This window comes from Mytilus californianus, unplaced genomic scaffold, assembly GCF_021869535.1.
Source record: "Mytilus californianus isolate M0D057914Y unplaced genomic scaffold, xbMytCali1.0.p SCAF_28, whole genome shotgun sequence".
In the NCBI taxonomy this organism is placed as follows: domain Eukaryota; kingdom Metazoa; phylum Mollusca; class Bivalvia; order Mytilida; family Mytilidae; genus Mytilus; species Mytilus californianus.
Window position 1 is genome coordinate 222,028 of NW_026262677.1, and position 22,820 is coordinate 244,847.

The 22,820-nt window shown below is 40.0% G+C and overlaps 1 protein-coding gene across 1 annotated transcript in view; it reads left to right on the top strand.

The window, feature by feature from the left end:
* LOC127732805 (heat shock 70 kDa protein 12A-like) overlaps nt 1–20,622 on the top strand; it is a 37,199-nt gene extending 16,577 nt beyond the window's left edge. The window contains exon 5 of the mRNA XM_052241975.1: nt 18,653–20,622. Within this exon, the coding sequence (XP_052097935.1) occupies nt 18,653–19,314 (662 nt within the window). The 3' untranslated portion in view covers nt 19,315–20,622. The remainder of the gene's footprint in view (nt 1–18,652) is intronic.
* The last annotated feature ends 2,198 nt before the right edge of the window (nt 20,623–22,820 follow it).

Genomic DNA, 22,820 nt, shown 5'->3' on the forward strand with positions numbered 1-22,820 from the left:
GGACGCACCCCTTTAGCAAGGGTATACTGTCGGACCGGAGAAGTCTAGAGATGTCAATATTTCTATACCCAAGTCAATCCTTTGGTTTTGAATAAAAGGAGATAAAGGTATACATTAATTTGACAACAACCCAACGACACAGACAAATCAAAATATTAAGAGTCAACATACAGTCTTTTGTAATAGAAAGATGCCTATACAGAATAATAAGCTCAAAACCGCCACATGACTAAAAAATATGGAGTTAATTTAATAATATTTACCGTCAAAGATATCCAAACAGTAACAAGTGTTTGGTTCAAAAATATCACCTGCCCTTTTTTAATTTCGATCAGTGGAAATTAAAGAAGGTGTAATATAAACCATTAGAAGAAAAACACTTCACTGTATAGTAACGGTAAAATAAATGATGGCAACGGATGACGTCCAGCGGCAAATTAAATGCATATTCAGGACGTAAACATGTAAATTTAGTATAATATGAATATTAACCCTGCTTTGTACTAGACCAACACGCTGAGCCGGGTTTTTAACGTGTAAGTTCACAAGCTAACACTTCGCAGGAAGAAAAGTAACCCTACCCGGACACATTTTTAACTCAATGCCTACACGTCTGTATTCTTACTCATAAATGCCGCGTGTTTAGCGTTGAAACAGCAAATACCAATTTTTACGGCTTTGTTTGGCCCGGCTGGGATTCAAAACAACAACCTCCCGCTCTCGAGGCGAACACACTCCCACGAGACCAACCAGGAGAGCGGTAGTATAGAATATTATACCAAAAACCGAAGTACAATAAACAATACAGTTTCACAGAATTCTCACAGTTACTAAAGCGAGCTAAAAGTATCCAACCTAAATTAGTTGCGTTAAATGATATTAGAAACTGCACGTAAATATCGATGGCCGACTTCAGAGTAGACTTCACGGATCAATTGAAAATTCTTGCACCAATTATTTGAGGGGTCCGGATGTGGCCAGCTGTTGCAAGGCTAAATTTCTGTCCTTATTCAATATACCCTCATTTTCCAGCGGTATTCCAAGTTTCACGTCCAACCTCACTGTCGATCTCCTATTGCAAGACCTACCTATTGTATTTAAAATGTATGTGTTCTCGTCAGGAACATGCATGAACTATTTACCACTGGACGTAAAGCAAACAACAATCAATCAACTTCATAAATTATTCCATGTACATAGTACACGAAGACAAGATCTTGTAAAATGCTATAATATAAAATTTCCATTTAAATCACTCAATTATAGTGCAACATTTTTTATGTTTTTTTGGGTTATTTTTTGTAATTTACTACATATATAACCATGTGATAACTGAACGCTTATAATCTTTTTTTTAAATATTTCAGTAGTGTGAAAAGGGGGATTCTACACCACCCCCCAATTTCAAGGGCAAAACCTGCATAGGACCCCAACCCCGAGGCTAAGATGCAATCCGACAGCGTCCCTTCTTAGCGTATAATAAATCATGACTTTTGTGCACAATGGTTTCGTCGACACAGATGACTTTATCAGCGAAGACACCTTAGAGAGAAGGGTGCCCCAAATTGAAATAAATAAAAAGATGGCATCGGGTAAGAATATCATGGATCAGTACGCAGATTTCTTCTTGGAGAATCCGGAAGATTTGAAGGATATCGCCCCAATCCCAGTTCCAGCCCCAACCCCAACCCCTCAGCAGCACTACAGCAACCACATGATGGTACTTATGGATGATAGGACCCGCATGTGCCAAACCTGTGGTATGGAAGAGGTGTATCAGCCCTTTGAGCATGCTCAGGGTGAAGTACCCTCGACCTGCAGTGTTCCCTTGAAGAGGAAGAAGGGGCAATTTTGCAAGAGTAAGCCGGGAAAGGATGGGCTCTGCTGGAGGCATAGCAAGCAGCCATGCCAACAGGACGATGATGATGAGAACATCCCCATTGGAGGTAAGATCAAGGTCAAGGAGACCATCAAGGAACTTCGCCGAATAGCTAAGGATGAGGGTCTGAGGGGGGTCAGCAGGATGTTGAAGGAGAAGTTGGTCAAACTCATCGAGGAGAAAACCAACCGGAAATTTGCCCGCGAAGAGGTCTTCACAAAGAAGGAGCTGAAGGCCATCGCCAAAAGACGCGGAATCACCAAATATTCCCGACTAGGAAGAGCTGCCCTAACCGACCTGGTGAAGAAGGATATCGAAAATGCCCCAGTGGAAGACGAGATCAAGGTAGTCAACCGACTCGATGCATTGAAAGGAGTCTTTGGCACAGTCAGAATCGACCCGCTCCAGCAGCATGATTTGGAAACGTTTTTCCAGGTTAGTCGCAGCACCATCTCAGGACGATCGAAGATGCCCTCACCCGAAAGAAGGGCTTGAAGGTACAGCTAGTGTTGAAAGTGGAGCTGGTCAAAACGAATCTCGCGACTGGGGGGAACACCTACGTTATCCCTTACTTCAGATCAGCCCAGACAGTCATCACCGAATCAGCAGACCTCGACTTTGAGATTCCGGTCATGGTAGGGAAGATCAAGGAAAGCATGTCAAGGTATATGCGCGAGGGTAGTGGATGGACTTTCGCCCACATCGAGCAGCTAGAGATCCACCTGAACGAATTCAAGCCACTTAGGGGCAGCTCCTACATACCAACCCCATCAGCACTTGCCAAAAAGAAGGCAATCGTCAACGTGAGAAATGAGGATGATCGTTGATTCCAGTAGGCAGTGTTGGCGGCCCTGCATCATGATGAGGTGGATGGGAATCATGCTTAACCAGTACAAGAAATGGGAGGGTGAGCTGAAATTTGACGATATCGACTTCCCAGTGTCCCTCAAGGCGATCGATAAATTCGAGAGGCGGAATGTAGACCTCAACATCAACGTCTATGGCTACAACGGTCTGAAAAAAGGTGAGGATGGGGAAGAGGACCTCCAGATATATCCCCTAAGGATATCCAAGAACACCGGCGCACAGCACGTAGATCTCCTTTTCCTAACCAGCGATAGCAAGCAGCATTACTGCTGGATCAAGAGCTTCTCACGACTCTTGACGTCTCAAGTGACAGGTCACAAAGAGTCGGTATACTTCTTCCGCAGATGCCTGTGCCACTTTTCCAGGCAGGACATCCTCGACGATCATATTGAGTACTGCGGCAAAAAGGAGGCGGTCAGAATCGAGATGCCGGAAGAAGGATCCCTCATCAGCTTCCAACATCACAAGCGTCAGATGAGGGTTCCATTCACCATCTGCGCGGATTTCGAGTGCTTCACGGGAAAGATGGATACCTACCAACCCGACCCATCGCGAGCCTACACGAAGGCATACCAGCTACATCGACCATCGGGTTTCTGCTACCGCGTGAAGTATGCCCAAGGCGACTACAAGGAATCGGTCGTCTACTGTAGGGAGGATGCGGCCAAGAAATTCATGGAGTGCATGGAGAAGGAAGTTGGGGAGATCGACAAAATTTTCGTGACAACAAACCCATGACGATGACGGACGAAGATAAGGAGAGCTTCGCGGCGAGCACACTCTGCCACATTTGCGGTAGCGCAATGGGTGAGGATAAGGTACGGTATCACGATCACCTCACGGGTAGGTATCGCGGCGCCGCACACAACCAGTGCAATCTTGACTTTCAGCTCCCCAAATACGTGCTCATCGTCTTCCACAACCTACCGCCCAAGGAGGAATTTTTCAGCAGACTCTATGGCACGCACATCAGCAATGAGGAGTACGAGCACGCGCAGCAGGTCTTTTAGAAATTTAGCTGTCGGATGATGCAGGACTATCACAATCTCTACCTGGAGAGCGACGTAGCAATATTGGAAGATGTTTTCGAAGATTTCAGGGATATGTGCATCAAACACTACAAGCTCGATCCCGCACACTACTTCACAGCCCCGGGGCTATCCTACGACGCGGTGTTGAAATTCACTGGGGTCCGACTGGAGCTTCTCTCAGATCCGGACATGCTGATGATGTTCGAGGGTGGGACTAGGAGGGGTGTGGCCATGATCTCCCATCGATATGACAAGGCCAACAATCCCTACATGACCGACTACGATGCGTCTCAGCCGACCAAGTATCTGACCTACTTGGACGCCAACAATCTCTACGGGTGGGCCATGGCACAACTCCTTCCCACGGGGGAATTCGAATGGATGGAGCCGTCAGAAATCGAGGACATCTTGAGCTATCCGGACGACCACGAATATGGCGCCATGGTGGAATGCAACCTGGAATACCCCCAAGATCTCCACGACGATCATAACGACTATCCTCTCGCGCCGGAGAATGTTGAGATCGACAAGGTTCGTAAGCTCGTGCCTCACCTAGGTAAGCGCACAAAGTACATCCTCCACTATCGAAACCTCAAGATGTATATGGGAAGGGGGATGAAGCTCGCCAAGGTCCATCGCATCATTGGATTCAGGCAATCCCCATGGCTCAAGCCGTACATCGACAAAAACACCGAGCTCAGAGCCGTGGCCAAGTCCGACGCCGAGAAAGATTTCTTCAAGCTCATGAATAATTCGGTCTTCGGTAAGACCATGGAAAATATCCGCAAGAGGGTCGATGTCCTGCTGGTCACCAACGAGAAGCAGGCGCTGAAGCTCGTGGCCAAGCCCAACTTCGATCGTCGGGTCGTCTTCACCGAGAACCTGGCAGCCGTCCATATGAAGAAGACGAAGCTCAAGTTCGATAAGCCCGTCTACTTGGGAGCATGCATCCTGGATATTTCGAAGATCCTGATGTATGACTTCCACTACGGATTCGTGCGAAAGATGTATGGCGACGACGCCAGGCTGCTCTTCACCGACACCAACAGCTTGGCCTACGAGATCCGAACCGAGGATTTCTACAAGGATATCGCTCCCCACGTCCAGGAGAAATTCGACACGTCGAACTATCCGGCCGACCACCCCTCCGGAATTCCGGTCGGCGCAAATAAGAAGATCATTGGCATGTTCAAGGACGAGTGCGGCGGCAAGAGCATGACCGACTTCGTGGGACTCCGGCCGAAGCTGTACGCCTACAAGATGGATGACGGCGCGGCCACCAAGAGAGCCAAAGGAGTCGCGAAGACCACCATCAAGCGCGACATCACCTTCGACGACTACAAGAGATGCCTCGACACGCAGCAGGAGGTCCACATGTCCATGAATATTATCCGCAGCCACCTCCACCAGATCTACACCCAGGAGATCAACAAGGTCGCCCTCTCTGCCAAGGATACCAAGCGCCACATCCTACCAGACGGCATTAGCACCCTCGTCCACGGACACTATTGAATCGCTGACGCCCGCGACTGAGTTGGGACCCTCCCTCTCACCACCCCTCTGCAATTAGCAGTCTCTGACGGGTGCGGATGCCCATCTCTCCTCTTCTGCACATGGTAGGCTCTGACTGGTGCGGATGCCCATCTCTCCTCTTCTACACTTGGCAGTCTCTGACGGGTGCGGATGCCCATCTCTCCTCTTCTGCACATGGTAGGCTCTGACGGGTGCGGATGCCCATCTCTCTTCTTCTGCACTTGGCAGTCTCTGACTGGTGTGAATGCCCATACCTAAATAAATGAGCAGCATACACATGCACGGCATCCTCCTCCCCCACAAGCCTCTGTCGAATAAGGAATTGGAGAGAGCCGTCAAAGCCCTAGGAATCCCCTCTGTGTTTATGCGAGATACCCTACCACCCAGCCCGCGCCGCATCGAATGTGGAATCTTGAATCACGATAGCTGGAAGGGTCCTGGAACGCATTGGACTTGCTGGTACAAGCGCGGACCGACAAAGTATTACTTTGACTCTGATGGATTGCCACCGCCTGACGAGATGGTAGACTATTTACAGCCTGAGATCCGATACAACACCGATGAACTGCAAAAGCGAGGGGATGTGGTGTGTGGTCATTTTTGCCTGTACGTGTTGAAGATGCTGGCGGCCGAAAAGTCGCTGGAGGACGCAGTCTTCTCACTCTATAAATAAATGAATATGTTTGGATCCCATGCAAGAAAGCGTACATCCCTTCGGCGAATGCTACAGGGTTTGGATATGAACGACAATCGCATTTCTAGCCTAGGACATCCCAAGGACAGCTCGGATGCTGTGACAAAACGGTGGGTAACCCAAGAGTTGAAAGATGGTATGAAAGATATTGACAAATTAGATTCTGAGTGTAAACAGATGCAGAGGACCATCAAGCGAATGCAAAAGGAGTATGACTCATCAATCGGAGAACTCACAAAAAAGGTGATGACTCTAAAAGATAGTAAAGTCGATAAGTCAAAATGTGCCTTAACCAACGGTGGTAAGATAAACGCTGAGCTGGATATGCAAAAGTTTCACGTGCTGAATCTCCCACTCCCAGAAACTGACAATGAACCCGTCACCAAAGCCCTTTACGATCGTCTACAGTCGGATTTGGATGCATTGAGGGTTTTTGTCGAATTGAAGCATGCTTAGTTTTTCCAAATCTTTCCAGTCTCAAGGTTGAGACCGGAAAGGTTGTTGAGGATTATTGTAGATCTGATTGTGGGACCCACGAGTTAAAATTCTTAGGATAACCCTTCCACTTCACAAACACCTCATTAATCCCGTTCTTGGTTCGCCTGCGGAGGATCTTCTCTATGCGGTAGACGTCCTGATCAGTCTTTTGAAGTTCAGGCTCATAGAAGGATCCCTGAATTTCCTCGCCACTGAAATCCTTGAGGCGATAAGTGGATGGCTGCGTCGCTAGGGACTGGGCGATGGTAAAGACCCCCTCGGTCCAGCGCGGAGTATATCCCTTCTCGAAGGTGCCCTTCTTCTTGGTGATCCGGACCTTATCGCCGACGTCGAATCGCCGAGGCTGCATGGGAGGGAGGTCTCCGTAAAGGTTCCAGAAGACCTTGGTCTCATGCCTTTTCCGGCTGGCGGCTGCGGGGGTCATCTTGATGGATCGATGCTTGGTGGTATTATACTGGTGGACGAGATCGTCCAAGACGGGAAGGTAGGTATCATGCTTTTGGAGCAGCTGCTTTACATCCTTGTTGTAAAAAAACAGCCTAGTGTTCAACGCAAGAAGCCAGAGCAAGTTCGGTTGAACAAGCTAATCTCCGGCTCTGGTATCAAAACCATACACGACTTCGTCCAACGCTATAAATAAATACATTATGTCTGACATCCTTACAATCACCGAAGGGCTGACCTTCGACGAAAGTCTCCAGGAATATCAGGTTCGAGAATACGAACCACAAGCCGGTGCCCAGCTGAACAATGCCGGTGCTGAAATCCGAATCAACATCGAAACCCAGGATTTGTTCCTACATCCCGCCGAGAGTTATCTCGTGGTGGAAGGTCGACTTCTCAAGAATGATGACACAGCATATGCCAATGGCGATCTTGTGTCGCTCACCCATAATGGTATCATGTATCTCTTCAAGAGCATCAGTTACAGACTTTCCGGTCAGCAGATCGAACATATTAATGACCCCGGCATCGCCACCACTATGCTGGGAATGTTAACCTACCCCGACGACTTCTCCAAATCGCAGGGTCTCAACCAACTGTGGTATAAGGATTCTTCCACCGATGCTGAGGCTGAGAACACTGGATTTGCAGCCCGTCATGGATACATTATCACCAAGCCCACCAACAAAGGATCGTTTTCGTTTGCCATCCCCATAAAACATATTTTTGGATTCACAGATGATTACAACAAAATAGTGTACGGGTTCAGGCACGAACTCTCACTCGTTCGCGATTCAAATGCTAATGCCATTCTGAGAGCAGCTGCCGTCAACGATCCGGCAAAGATCGTCCTGAGTAAACTATCGTGATTCGTCCCTCACATCACCCCCTCAGACGAAAATAAGATGCAACTGTACAAAACCATCCAGAGTAAATCCAAGATCCACTGTGGATTTCGCATGAGACAGTGTGATTCCATAGCCGTTCCCCAAGCCTCACAGTTTAACTGGCGCCTAGCTGCCAAGAGTGGTCGCGAAAAGCCTAGATATATCATTGTTGCCTTCCAAACCGACAGAAGTGGTGACCAAACCCATAATGCTTCCGTGTTCGATCACTGTCGATTGCGAAATATCCATATCACCCTCAACGCTGAACGTTATCCGGCAGTCGACTATAATGCAGCTTTCAACGAAAATAGGATCGCCAGAGTGTTCAAAGAGGCTTCCGACTTCAGAAAGAAATTCCATAACATGGACACTCTCCTCAGTAATGGTGGTATCAATCCCTCCGATTTCATCGACTTGTACCCCTTGTTTGTGATTGATGTGAGTCATCAGTCTGAGCGTCTCAAAGAGACTACGGTGGATATTCAGATCCGAGCAGAATTCGCCCGCAATGTTCCAGCCAACACCGAAGCGTTTGCACTTGTCATTTCAGACAGAATCCTACAGTTTGAATCCGATGGTCAGAAGATGAACGTCGTGTACTAAAAGTAAATGGATAAAATTCACCTACAACTCCTCTTTGCCAGTCGCCCCCGCCGAAGTCTATGCAATCGTGGTGAAGGCCGAAAAACAGCTCAAGGAGTACTATGATGGTATCAAAGAGTGGAAGCAAAAATATGTGACTATGGTCTACCATAAATAAATGGACAACACATTGTTGCAGCAAATTGTCGATAACACCGACCCAAAGCATGGGTTTTTCTTCTTCGTCTCTGGAAACGATAGCCAAATCCTTACCCGGTTCAACCCCCCACTGCATCTCAAAGAATCCAAGGCCTACGAGATGGCATTGGTAAACCTGGAAACCTATAACTCCATCCCCAACATTCACGCAGGTAACAATTCCTTCCGCTACTCCCCCGACGATGGTGCCAACTGGTTTCCCATCGCACTGAGCACAGGTTCCTATGACATCGAAGACATCAACAATGAGATCCAGCGGCGGCTACGGCTCAACAAACACAAAACGAAGATCATCATCGATGCCAACCGGGCGACCCTAAGAGCAACGCTGACCCTCGCCAGACACTATCAAGTAGACTTCAACGTTGTCAATAGCATCAACACCGTCTTGGGATTCGAGCGGCAGATTTACACGTTCGATATGATCACAAACGGCTAAACGGAAGGGGAACACATTGTAAATATCATCAGCATCAACAGCATTCTGGTGAATAGTGATATCATCCATGGAAGTTATGTGAACGGTACCCAGAAGTCCACCATCTACAGCTTCTTTCCCACAGACGGTCCTGGTATAAAGATCATTCAAACCCCCAAGAATCTAGTATACTTGCCGGTGACCTTGCGAACCATCAATCTCATGCAAACGTATCTCACCGATCAAGACGGTAGGTCCATCGATTTCAGGGGTGAACATCTCACCATCCGCTTTCATCTTCGTGAGGTATAAATAAATGACTTATCACGAACATGGTTTGAACTTGACAAAAGGTCAAGCTGATAAACTTCAGCGGGCGGCTAAGAAAGGTTGTCTGGTCTCCATTCGTTTGTCCCACGCAAACCTGCAAGGCGAACACAAGATGTGGCTCACCACCCGCCAGGTTCAAAGGATCGCCAAGCTCCTACAGAAGGGTACTGGTGGCATGGTCCTAGAGTTGAGTGCGACCCAATTGAAGGAAAACATGCAGAAGGTGGTTGGCTTCCTACCCATGCTGGCGGGGCTTGCAATGAGGACACTTCCCATGATAGCTAAGACCATTCTACCTGCCTTGGGTGTTGGAGCCTTGAGTGGTCTGGGTGGTGTAGCCGTCAACAAAGCCTTAGGGTCTGGATTGTACCTAAAACGTGGTGGGTGTGTTTGTACCGTGAAACCTAGTGGCGGCGGTCTCTACCTCAAACCCTCAAACGCCCGGATCACCTATGGTGATGGACTCTACTTGAAGCGTGGTCGGCAATTCCACGACGGAGCCGGTTTGATTTTAGGTCCTAACAGCCCCTTCAAAAATATTCCCCTCCTCGGTATGCTCCTATAAATAAATGGATCAAGTAGATGCCAGTCATATCGCATGCATGGAAGAGGAGCTCACCGCAGAAATCCGGAGATATGAGCATGCGTTGAAGATCTACAACCGATTTGATAAGGTCATCTCAATTGCCCTGGGTGGGTGCTGCGTAGGCAGTCTATTGCTGACCAGTGGTACCATGGGGTCTGCTCTGACCGGTGTGGGTGCTGTGGCATCCATTCCCCTAGGTTCCCTCACCTGTGTATGTGCCACGGGGATAATAATCCTATCCTTGATCTCACGCCGAGTCGCCAAGAAGAAAAAGAAGCATCGAGACACCGTGCGATTAGCCAAAACCTACAAGTCCCAGCTGGCAGGTGAAGACGGTGCTCCTGCAGTGTGCCTGAAGAACTACTACGATGAGAAGGATCAGCTTCGTCAACCTTCTACCCCAATTAGTGAAGAATTGAATGCGCATGCGCCGTAGGGAGGGTTCTTCCAATCGAGCCTCGCTCATTCCCGAACCCTCCAGATCAAAGTGCTAAGTGACAAAAAAAAAAAATTCCCAATCCGCTTTGGATTGGGAAATTTTGCGTCCTTACCCCTAACTTCCTCACCAGATCGTATGAGAGATACTCCTGCTTGGAGTTTTTGCTGAGCTTAAACCCAGTGCTTCGTACGAAGGCTCCTTGCAAAGAATATTTCTCCTTATTAAGCGTGGGGCAAGCCCATACTTTACTGGTTTCTCCTTGGCGGTCCTTCAGGGTGAGGATTTTGCTTTTTCCAAACTTACCATCCACTTCAGCCACCTCCAAGATCTTATAGATCAGCTCGATGGGCAAGTCTTTACATTTGATGGCTTCCTAATTCTGGTCCTGCACCTTTTCCTGAAAGGTGTCTTCGCTGATGAAGTCATCTGTGTCGACGAATCCATTGTGTACAAAAGTCATGATTTATTATACGCTAAGAAGGGACTCTGTCGGATTGCATCTTAGCCTCGGAGTTGGGGTCCTATGCTGGTTTTGCCCTTGAAATTGGGAGGTGGTGTAGAATCCCCCTTTTCACACTACTTATTTCTTTACTATGGTTCTTATCTATTGTTTTATTACGATTTATAATATATGATTATGTCAGGCGATTAAAAAAACTAAGAAAGGTTAAAGATTTTTTTCAATGTGTTTATGTTTCATTTAGACGTGAAAAGGGAATGACGGACGACCAAAATAAAAGTGGTTGTTTTCATATAATACATTGTATTTCAATTTAAGAATGATGATCAACCTAGCGAAAAATATCTCATCTATACACGTTTTGATAGAGCCACCCAAACCCACATAACTTGAGGCTAAAGATGTTACATTTAGGATATTTAATACGATTTTATTCATTGAAGTTTACAGGCATAACAAAACAAGATTTATTAATTGATTGGACTGAACAAACAACGCTAATTATTTTGCATTTGCATGTAACGTAGTGTAGAAAAATTACAGAATCAAAACCAAAATGAACATTTACCTGAATACTGTGAAGGACCTTATGCATCTAGGTCTGTTCGATTAGAAGTTGTTAAACAACAGTGGCGGATCCAGAAATTTTCATAGGGGGGCCCACTGACTGCCTAAGAGGGGGCCCGCTCCAGTCATACCTCAGTGATTCTCTATATAATCAACCAAATTTTTCCCACAAAAGGGGGGGGGGGGCGGGTACCATGCCCCCCCCCCCCCCTAAATCCGCCTCTGAACAAGCTGTTTAAATAATTAATTGTTGGAAGAATTTACTTACTGTTTTCATATGGTCTGGTCTTTACGTATCTATGTCATGATTACTGACAGATTAAAAACATCAAATATATATAACAAGAAGTTTTTGTACAGAACATTCATTGGCCAGTTGTAAATAAGGTCTGTTTAGGGTTTTGCTTTACTCATTTATAAAATAAAAAATCGTTATTTTGAAAAGTTGGAATTCAAAAATATGAATTTACCACTTAATTTTTTAAAACTACCCTATGGTGTTATTTCAATGCTAAAAAGTTTATAATAAATAAATAATTAAATGATGTACTGCCATTTTATCGGTCCGTTTCCAATGCAATTAGGTAACTGTTATTTGTATATATCAGTCTGAGTACTGTTTAACTATCATTGATGTGTAGCATGACATTTATACATATAGTGTTAATTAATGGGTGTTTTCATAATGGCCTTGTTATATGATCAAGGTCTGTTAAAATGGTCGAGGATGCCTGTAATTGCACGAGGCAACGCCGAGGGACATTACAGCCTCCGAGGCCATTATTACTGACCGAGGACAAATAACAGGGTCAATTTGAAAACACCCATTTCTTAACACTTTTATTAACCAAACCATCAATGTGTTATATTTAACCAAGCCAAATCAGTTTTTTTTTGTGGAGAAATTGAATATATATAATTATACCAAATGCAATATTAAAAAGAAACTTTTAAAGTGATGTGATTGAATAACATGTAAATGTAAATATAGTTTTATTGTTGTCCTATTCAAAGCAATGTATGGCATACAAAATACAAGATTTCATTCTGGATTTTAAAACTCAGAATTAAATAAATTGATACACATCATGGAATGTATTATGTTATTATTAACTTGACAAGTGGGTCAAATAAGATAATAGATATAGGATGATGTGGTATGAGTGCCAATGAGACAACTCTCCATCCAAGTAACAATTTATAAAAGTAAACCATTATAGGTCAAGGTACGGCCTTCAACACGGAGCCTTAGCTCACACCGAACAGCAATCTATAAAGGGCCCCAAAAATTACTAGTGTAAAACCATTCAAACGGGAAAACCACCGGTCTAATCTATATAAAAACGAGAAAAGAGAAACACGTATGAACTACATAAACAGACGACAACTACTGTACATCAGATTCCTGACTTAGGACAGGTGCAAACATTTGCTGCGGGATTAAACGTTTTAATGGTACCAAACCTTCTCCCTTTTCTGAAACAATAGTATAACATCACAACATAGAAAGACACACTATAAAATATCAATTGGCAGGCTTAACTCAATCAAAAAAACGCAAATTAACACACAATGAACGAATAAATTTGATCTGTGATACCTGAATGCAAATACATAGTTAATAAAAATTGTAAGGGATAAATAATTAAGATCAAAAGTAAATAAACAGGTTTAAACAAAGTTAAAGTATGATACCAATGTGAAATGTTAAACAATTTTTAGAAAATCATCACTTTTGAAAAAAACCTGCGTCATATTATATTCATATAAATGAAAATAATTTTGTTGTTAAAGTATACTTCTTCTTCTGTGTGTATAAAATCTTCCGTTTAGAAATACCAAGAAATTTCTTTAATATCAATAAAACTAATCTAACACTTGGTACATATGGGGTGAATATCAACAATAAAACTATACTATTAGTGCTAGATAAAACTTCCTGTACAGGTACAAGAACAGTATTTAAGGAGAAATGAAGTCTTGATTCTTGGGAACTTTTAATTTCTTGTTGTTTCTTTTCCCCAGAAATGTATTTGAATTGATAACAACTGAAAATCCATAATATCCCTGTTTATTCGTAATGACCCTGTTTTTTTCATAATAGCCCTGTTCTTTTCATAATGGCCATGTTTATTCATAATGGCCCTGTTTATTCATAATGGCCCTGTTTTTTTATAATGGCCCTGTTTTTTCATAATGGCCCTGTTTATTCATAATGGCCCTGTTCTTATGCCCTGTTAGTTGTTAGTCTGTGATGGACCAGTTTTGCTTTTATTAATAAAGAGGCAGTTTCATACATAATGCACTAAACTGGTTAATAATACAAAACAATACACTATGATTTTGTCACATATTGAAGCTAAAAAGTAATTTGTAGATGTAGATGTGTCTCTTTCTATTTTGAGATCATGGGCACTGATTCTGATTTTACATATGGCACATCTCAATCGAAAATTGTTTAAAGATAGATAAATTTCTTTAGAAAAACAACTTTTTGTTTAAAATAAATATCTAATTTACTACTTTTTGTATCTGTTCTTTTTGTGTTCCAAAATTTAAAAAAACTATTACAGAGTTTTTGCTTAACTGACTAGATAAAAACAGTTAAACTTGACATCTGAATTTTGAATATTCAGCTTTTTAAAAATTTAACGTATGGTTAAATACCAGCATTCTATATTATTAGTACTAAGTAAAAATGTTTATGTAATTACACATATAGGTATCAGACAGTAAACCATGTTCCATATTTTTTGTTCTAAACAAATATTTCACCATTGATAATACAACTGAAACATATAAAGGGAATCCCACAAGTTCTCCTAGCAGACAGCTAAGTTGGTGACTTTTTATTTACACCTAAAATATACTTCATATATCTGGAATTGGATTTATCTAAAAAAAATCATGAATATAAATATGCTGTAATAGATATTCATTTTCTTTCTGGCATGCTGCAGAGCTAGTTTTGAACATACATGTAATTTCAATGCTATACACTAGAATAGGTTTAATTGTATGGTCATACATGTAATAGAGTTGAAATACTTGGATTGGAAGCTGATAAAGATCTTTGTAAACTGCCTTATACACACGATTCTGTTTTGGCTGTTCCGTTTTAACCGAACGTATAATAATATTAAAAATATTATCTTATTCTATAATAAACAAAACAAAAAACCTAACATTTTTCACGAAAAAAAAATGTTCTTTTTATCCAATTTCATTACATTTTTAGGCGTACACGAAGCCTGAAAACGGCCGGTGTTTAAATTTGTCGCCAGAAGCAAACATATGACGTCACCTTGTTTAGTTGCCGTCATTTCGCGGAATTTTCTTTTTATGAAGTGTTACACCGAAATGATAACTGAAACGGACTGAATTGTTTATTTTCCATTACAATAGAGATAACCGTATTGTATTTGAAGCTTGGCCTACCTAAAATGTGGGTTTTTACTGTCGCAAATTGAGTTTACCTGGTCGTATAAATAAGGTAGGCGTAACGCGGAACAGCCAATTTTGTATATTACTGCGTTAGCGCTAAAAGTAGATAACCTAGGTTCTATCATGATACAATGTGACATTATTTTTTAATCAGTTATTGATTGAACAATTACATTTTGAGAACTTTTTGTGAACTTTACAACCAGAAGTATGGATAGCTAGTAGAGGAGTTATGTACATACGCTATTTAGATATATATAATTTTCTTTTTTGGTCAGTGATTGTATATAACAGTTAGAATCCCGGTAAAATGACGAAGTTCAGGTGTGATTATGGCACGTGTAAATAGCAAATCCCAAATACACCGTTTGGTGGTGCGCCTGACAGAGGCGGAACTTACAGATTAGGTAACAGGTAACAGATATATATATACTGTTATTATTCTGGTTGACGAGTCGTCATTTGAGAATTGTAAATCGCGCAGTCAGTGCCAAACCACCACAGTTGGGTGTGTCAGTTTCATTTTGGATGCATAAATACACAGCCTCTGTTGCTAATATCAAATTTGCGTGAACTTCCGAGATTTTGGAATTTACAATTGTACAAGCGTGGTTCGGTTTTAATTTGTATTACGTTCAAGACTGAAAATTAGCATAGATTGACCAATTCCAGCAACTGACGCAAGCTTTACTAACATAGATGTTTAGATTTTAGATTTGCAGTCTCGACTTTTTCTAGTAATGCCCGATTTACCAGAGTCGAGCGATATACGGCTATCTGCTTAATAGCACTAGATTTGTGCAAGCCAGCGAAGCTACTCATTCAGCTGTAGATGTGATATTGTACTGTCTCCGTCTTATCTGAAATGTTCATATGTCTGGTCAATTAAATATTAAAAAACAACACATTTGGTATTGGTAGCAAAAATTTTATTTGTTATATAACGTTATTACCCAATGCAAATTGGTGGTTTTTAGATTATATATCACATAAAGGTTCTCTAGCTTGTTAATTCTTATTATGATCTTTAGTGGTTGCTATAATTGGTTGCTAGCTTTAGTCTGATCATTTCACTTAATAGTTATCTTTGTTTCACCTCAAAATATGCTTTAAGAATAACCTTCTAGTTATATGTTTATTAACAAGTTATACTTTTATTAATATTTATTTATGAAATTGGAAAAAGGTTTTATTTTAGGAGCCAGCTGAAGCCCGCCTCCGGGTGCGGGCTTTTCTCGCTGTGATGAAAACCCATTGGTGGCCTTGGGCTGTTTTCTGGTCTTTGGTCGGGTTGTTGTCTCTTTGACACATTCCCCGTTTACATTCTCAATTTTATTCTGTAATAAATCAAATGTCTGGTTGACACCTACATAGGACACAATAACTCGACAATTCACGAAACAAAACAAAAATTCTCAACATAAGCTTTCTTTATTTTACATAGATTGGTATCAAATGGATTGTTCCATAATGCTTATAGTCGTTTCTCTCTATAAACTTATAATTCTTCAAATAACACTATTACACGCCATGATGTTTTACAAATTGCAATCACCGCAAAACTCTTTTATCATAAACGTTGAACTAACATGCATTTGGTATGGTTTAATTAATTTGGATTTCTTAAATTATTGATGATTATCTAACCTCTCAAAACACAATAAACCTTTTTTTGTCCGACACGATTATTTTCTTTTTAGGTTTATTAAACTATTCCTCCCGGCACTGTTGTCTCGTTTGCCTTTTTGCTCTTTTGTGTGGCTCTGGGCGTGTAAAAGGTCAACTCCTCTTGTATACATATATGTAAATTATATGGCCTTCCAAATACCGTTTCGATTCCTAACATCACTGAAGAGACATTAATTGTCGAAATCCGGATATGGTGTACAAATTTTTGCACCTCATGTTTGCGATATACCATCTTTTCCGCAAGTTTATTGTTTTCTGTTTGGTATTAAATTAATATAATTAAGATCCATTGTGTTACATCTGTGATCCGTTTATTTGGCAATCGCCATGGCAGTCAGCAGGGTTTAAGAACATCCGTTGTTCGACCTGCTAGTCAAATGCGTTTTGTTAAAATATACTTTTTCACTTTTTTGGTCTTTTGGAAAATGTTGTTTGTGCTGTATTTAGACCCCTCTACAAAGAAATTTGTTTTGCATGCACGCGTAAAAAAATTGCGGTTTTTATCCAACGCAATCATAGGTTTGAACGTTGTTTTCAATTTAGACTTGTTTATATATATATATATATATTAAACATGCTTAAGCTTTAAACTTTCCTCAACATGTTTATGAGAAGAACATATTTAGGATAAGAACGTGTTAACAAATGCATTGCAAGTAACATGTATAGGTTTATGTTAAGACCCTAAACACATTTTTAGAGTGTATTTACCTCTCAAATAACCCGGATTTAGATGAATTCTTATAAATCCCTTAAACATCAATATTTATTTTCTAAATCGAGCGTGTTTGATAATTTTTCGTTCTTGTTGGTCTAATATGAGCATCGGATTATCGATTTCATAAATAATTGCCATCACTTGTCGTCAGTCGTCCGTTGTCCGGCCCTCTTTTAAACTACTACACCAAATGTTACCAAACTTTAACTGAATGTTTTAAGGGAATCTAGTTGTAAAATTGTATCCGAGGATTTGATACACCAACAAACATTGCCGCTGTTGCTAAAAATAGAACATAGGGAGTAAACTGCCGTTTTTGGCTTATATCTCAATTTTTTTGAAATTCCACAGGTTTTGGTTATCATCTTGACAACTATTATAGATAGGGAGAAACTTTAAGATCGTTAACATTACCAACACAATTAGTCAAGACTGCCAAATCGACAATTGCCCTTTATATGATTTATTGCCATTGAAAGACGACGTTTACCATTTTTTTTGGCAGATATAGAGAAAATGTGATCAGATACTGTTCAAAGGGAAATAAAAAATGTCCAGCTTAATAAGATCTAGAAATAAGTCAACATGGCAGAAATCCCCAATTGATTTCATATAGGAGACTATGCCCTACAATGATGACTTTAATAACCATTTGCCATATTTTGCGGAAACTAAAACGGATAGAGATCTTGCCCTTGAAAGACGATGTTTATCCATTTTCGTGTTTTTTGCAGAAACTATGATAGACAGGGAAAAACTTTTAATAGAAAAAAATATTTAGCACAATTAGAGGCTGAAATCGTTAATTGGTGCCTTATACGAGTTAATGCCCTTAATTGCTGTTTTAACCCATTTTTTGCGGAAACCTATATAGCACATAGAAAGAATCTTCAAAAAGCCAAAATCATCAGCAAATTAAGATCTACAAATATGTCCATAGCCAATTGGCCTTATATCGGAGTTATTGCAATTTAAATTTATATGATTTTTTTGCGGAAATTAAAGCAGATAGAGAAATTTTCTAAAAATAGTATAAATGATCATGCAGCAAAATAAAATTTACAAATCAGTCAACATGACGGAAATAGTGAACTGACCCATTATATAAAACTTCACAAAAAGGTCACAATTTTAACCCATTTTATTTTTCAATTTCATTTATATTCTGTAAAATAATAATGAATTATATACAGAAACTTGGTCCAGCCAAAATGATCTGCAAGACAAATGGTACAATAGTTTCCATTCAATACATAATTTTGTTGTATTGTATCAATATTTTGTTTGCAAAAAATGACAGGTGAGCGATACAGGCTATTGGGAGCTTCTTAATAATAATTATGAATTTCATTTTGTATTTCCGACAGGTGGGACAACAGATATAACAGTATACGAAGTTACTGGGAAGAATACATTGAAAGAAATTCATCAAGCGTGCGGGGGACACTGGGGTGGAATCACAGTCACTGCAAAGTTTAACAATTTTTTGCTAAGACTTCTTGGTAATGATGTTATTACTAATGTCAAGATTAACAACCCTTCCGATTATTACCAATTACTTTATAATTTTGAGCATACAAAAGCCTCTTTCACAGAAGAACACTCGAAATTGCCAAAGGATAATCAAACTTTGCCATTACCATTTTCATGGTTAGACCATTTCCAAAAAGTAACAGGATGCGATCTAGAAGACACAGTCAAACAAAGCATGTATAGGAGTCGAGTATCAGTTAAGAGGGATAAAATGAGAATAACAAATGAACTTTTCAGATCATTTTTTGATGATTCTATTAAAAATATTGTTAAAGAAATGGAAAACTTACTAAAGAAAAAAAAACTGGAAGGAGTTGAGACAATCTTAATTGTTGGTGGTCATTCAATGTCGACAATTCTTACTAATGCAATTAACAAGAGCTTTGGAAAAGCGTACAAGATCGTTATTCCAAAAAATCCTGATATTGCAGTGATGAAAGGTGCAGTTTTATTTGGTTTTAATTCAAGGATGATAACAAGTCGAGTTTCCCAATAGGGATAAACCACTTATTCAGAGTCCATTACTTTCTATGACAGATTCTGCAATTTCAAGCATTCATACCTATTTTGTCTATGTTAAAACAAAGTGACAGTCATTTTATGGCAAACTGTACTTCGTCCTGGCTTGTGCTGAAAAATTTAACATACTTTTAATTGCATATAAGATCGCACTGGTTCCCGTAAGTGGGGTAGTAAAGAAACAGGTACTCATAATCTGAGCAACAGGCAAAATATTCTTTTTTCATTATTCAAAAGAAACTTTCAACAGGAAAGTTAGAAGCGATGAATCTGAAAAGGCATCACACTGTATGCCCACTTAAAGCATGATACCAAATTTCAAGAAGCTCTGGTTTGTAGTTCCTGAGAAGGATACGAGGGATGGACAGACAGAGGTAAAACAGAGAAGGGGCGTTCACAAAGTGCCATTGTGGTAGAATATTCAAAACAAATTTATCTTGTTAAGCATTAGATACATGTTTTTTTTTGTAAATTTTTATTGGTTTTGAACTAGGTTTCAGTAAATGTGAGAATTCTCGGATCTGTACTTTTTTTCTTTAGTGTATTTGTTAGTTATTTCTGTGCTCTGTATCGATCTGGTGATTTAGCCCTTTTCAACTGATTTTTTCTAGTTTGTTGTTATGTTGTGCTGTTACACCACTGTCCCAGGTTAAAGACAGGGTTGGTGCCCGTAAACTTGTTTAACCCCGCTACATTCTGTATCAATCTGATTAAAATTCAGATCTGTCTTTATTCGCTTGCTCGTATATATGAGGATAACGAAATTCGGTGGTTGTCGTTGTTGCTGTTTATCATATTTGTTGTTTTTCGTTTATTTCTTTGTACATAAATCAGGCCGTAGGTTATCTCGTTTGAATTGTTTTACATTTGTCTTTATTTCTGTTCCGTTTAAAGCTTGCTATGTGGTATGGGGTTTGTTCATTGTTGAGGGAAGTACGGTGATCTATAGTTACTAACCTCTACGTCATTTGGTCTCTGGTGAAGATTTGTCGCATTGGCAGTCATACCACATCTTCTTATTGTTATATAGTCCCAGAACTCCAATATTAATAACCATTAGATGTAAAAAAAAATATATTTCGACTGTTATCAGTGACAACATCGCCGCGATATAGCCTTTTTGTGCTGAGGCGGCGTAAAGCAAACACCAGTCAATCAATCGGTAATCACCAACAAAACAAAACCAATGTCGTTATAAAAAAATCTTTGGTTATCTACATTTGAACTGTAACTTATGCAAATTATACTTTGTCCTAGATGCACACATTCAGACATATTAATTATATCATGCATACTGTTTAATAAATTAATATAAAATTTATACTATAAAATAAAATGCTTCCTTTTTGGTGATAGAGAAAGACTGCACTGAACACCAAGGGTCAGTGCTCAACTAGACAAGCTGCATGATTATGAAAACATATATATTAAAAAAATTACATGATGAAATTTAATAGAAATACTATTTGCAGCAGCATGAATATCTCGTGTTAGTCCAGAAAAGCCATATACAGACTATACTCCACTTAGAGAGATTAGTTCACTTAAGAAAGATACTATAAGTTCGTTTTCAAAGTTTAGTAACCACATCAGTTTATTAGATTTATTAAGAAGTGTTAAGTTGATACATGGAGAACAGATCAAATCCAACATACAGTCCAATTTATTATTGGATGTATATGAGAACAACAAGTGCTCGTCATCATCTATTTTACCCTAGGTTCACCCGAGACCAATTCTATATTGTTGGAAAGTATCCTGATACCTTTCTCGTTCAATGTACAACCTAAATGCAGATATTCTAGGTTAAGTAATATTTCGCTCTGCTAAAATTGTTTTACAGCTAAACATTTCTTAATACCAAACTTTTGTTGACAGTTTTCAAGCAGAACAATCCCTCATCTGGTTTTCACATACATTTTCATAAACATGATATATATTTGTCTATACGTTAGGTCCTTTTTGGTTTGATCAGCTCTTCAATGTTTGTATAAGTTTTGGTTTTTAAAATATGTTGACCTCGAACATCACTACAGGGAGACTTCTATTGTCCAAATGCGCATCTGGTGCAGTAAAATTGGTACTGTTAATGTTATTGTTACCACTGGTTCGATACTTTGCTGGTGGACTGTTAGTCCCCGAGGATATCACCAGCCCAGTAGCCAGTACTTCGGTACTGGCATGAAAATACGAATATTGTTTATTTGAAATTTTCTGTTATAAAATTTTGAAAATCATTTAAAACCAAGGAACATATCTTCCTCATGCAAAGCTCTGATTCCTTGTTCGGATTTGGCTATACTTTGCAGCTTTGGGTCCTTTTTTGTTTCGATCAGCTCTTCAACATTTGTATAAGTTTTGTTTTTTCATATATTTTGGCCTCGAGCTTTACTGAAGAGACATCTATGGACATCTGGGCACGCGGCAGTAAAATTGATACCGTTAATGTTATTGCTAGAATTAGGTAACTCCTTCTCAGTATCGTTTTAAATGGATTAAAATAACATAACTTTCTGCACCATATAGCACAATTGGTTTTATAGTATTTTGTATTTAAATGTATTATCAATAAATATTTTTAAAAAGCTGGAAACAAGAAACTATACACATGTCATTTGCATGTTGTGTAGACTTATATACAAAGCCTTTGATAAAGTTGTTCATACTTGTTTTATGTTTAAATTAACACAATGTAAAATTGATGGATTTTTTCAGTTTTCAGTTAACTCCCAAAAGTACGGAAGCCGGTTATTGTTAGGGGGGCATTTTTAATTTTTTATTTTTACTCGTTATAACGACTTAGCTAATTCGTTAAAACGACTTAGTAACTCGTTATAAAGCTAAGTCGTTATAACTAGTTCGTTATAACGAGTTAAAAAAAAATCCCCATGACACTAACCGGCTCCCGTAAATTTCCTCTAAATAAAGATATCATTATTCACATGTTTATGCAGAAAAAGAGCCATCCAATCTTTTACATAATGCACTATACACAACATGTGTTGTGGTCCGCATGTCTTTTAGAAAATAAGTTATTTTAGATTGTGAAATTTAATATTCTAGTTTAACTATTAATTCTTTTATTCATTCTATGCAATGGAATGTTGATACTAGCCAATTTGCATGTGCATTTGAATGGATACTTTCTGTAAAAAAAATTACATTTCGTATAATATATACATATGAGCAAACTACATATCCTGTACATTATAAGATTTGAAATTTAATCACGTGTCTGGCATCTACCTAATATCGGGCGCAGGACATTGCAGCGAAAAATTCAAAACTACTAGGAGACATTTTAATACCGGATTCATGTGTTAACCTGTATTTTCTATAGCCCATTTTGGAGAAAACTTACATGGTTGAATAATGCTTATGCTGGCTTAATGTTTACGTTGTTTGCATTTACAATTTGGTTAAAGGTGGAAAAAAATGTTGTTAGGTGAAAATAAATGCTGTTGAAACAAACAGGAAATAAAA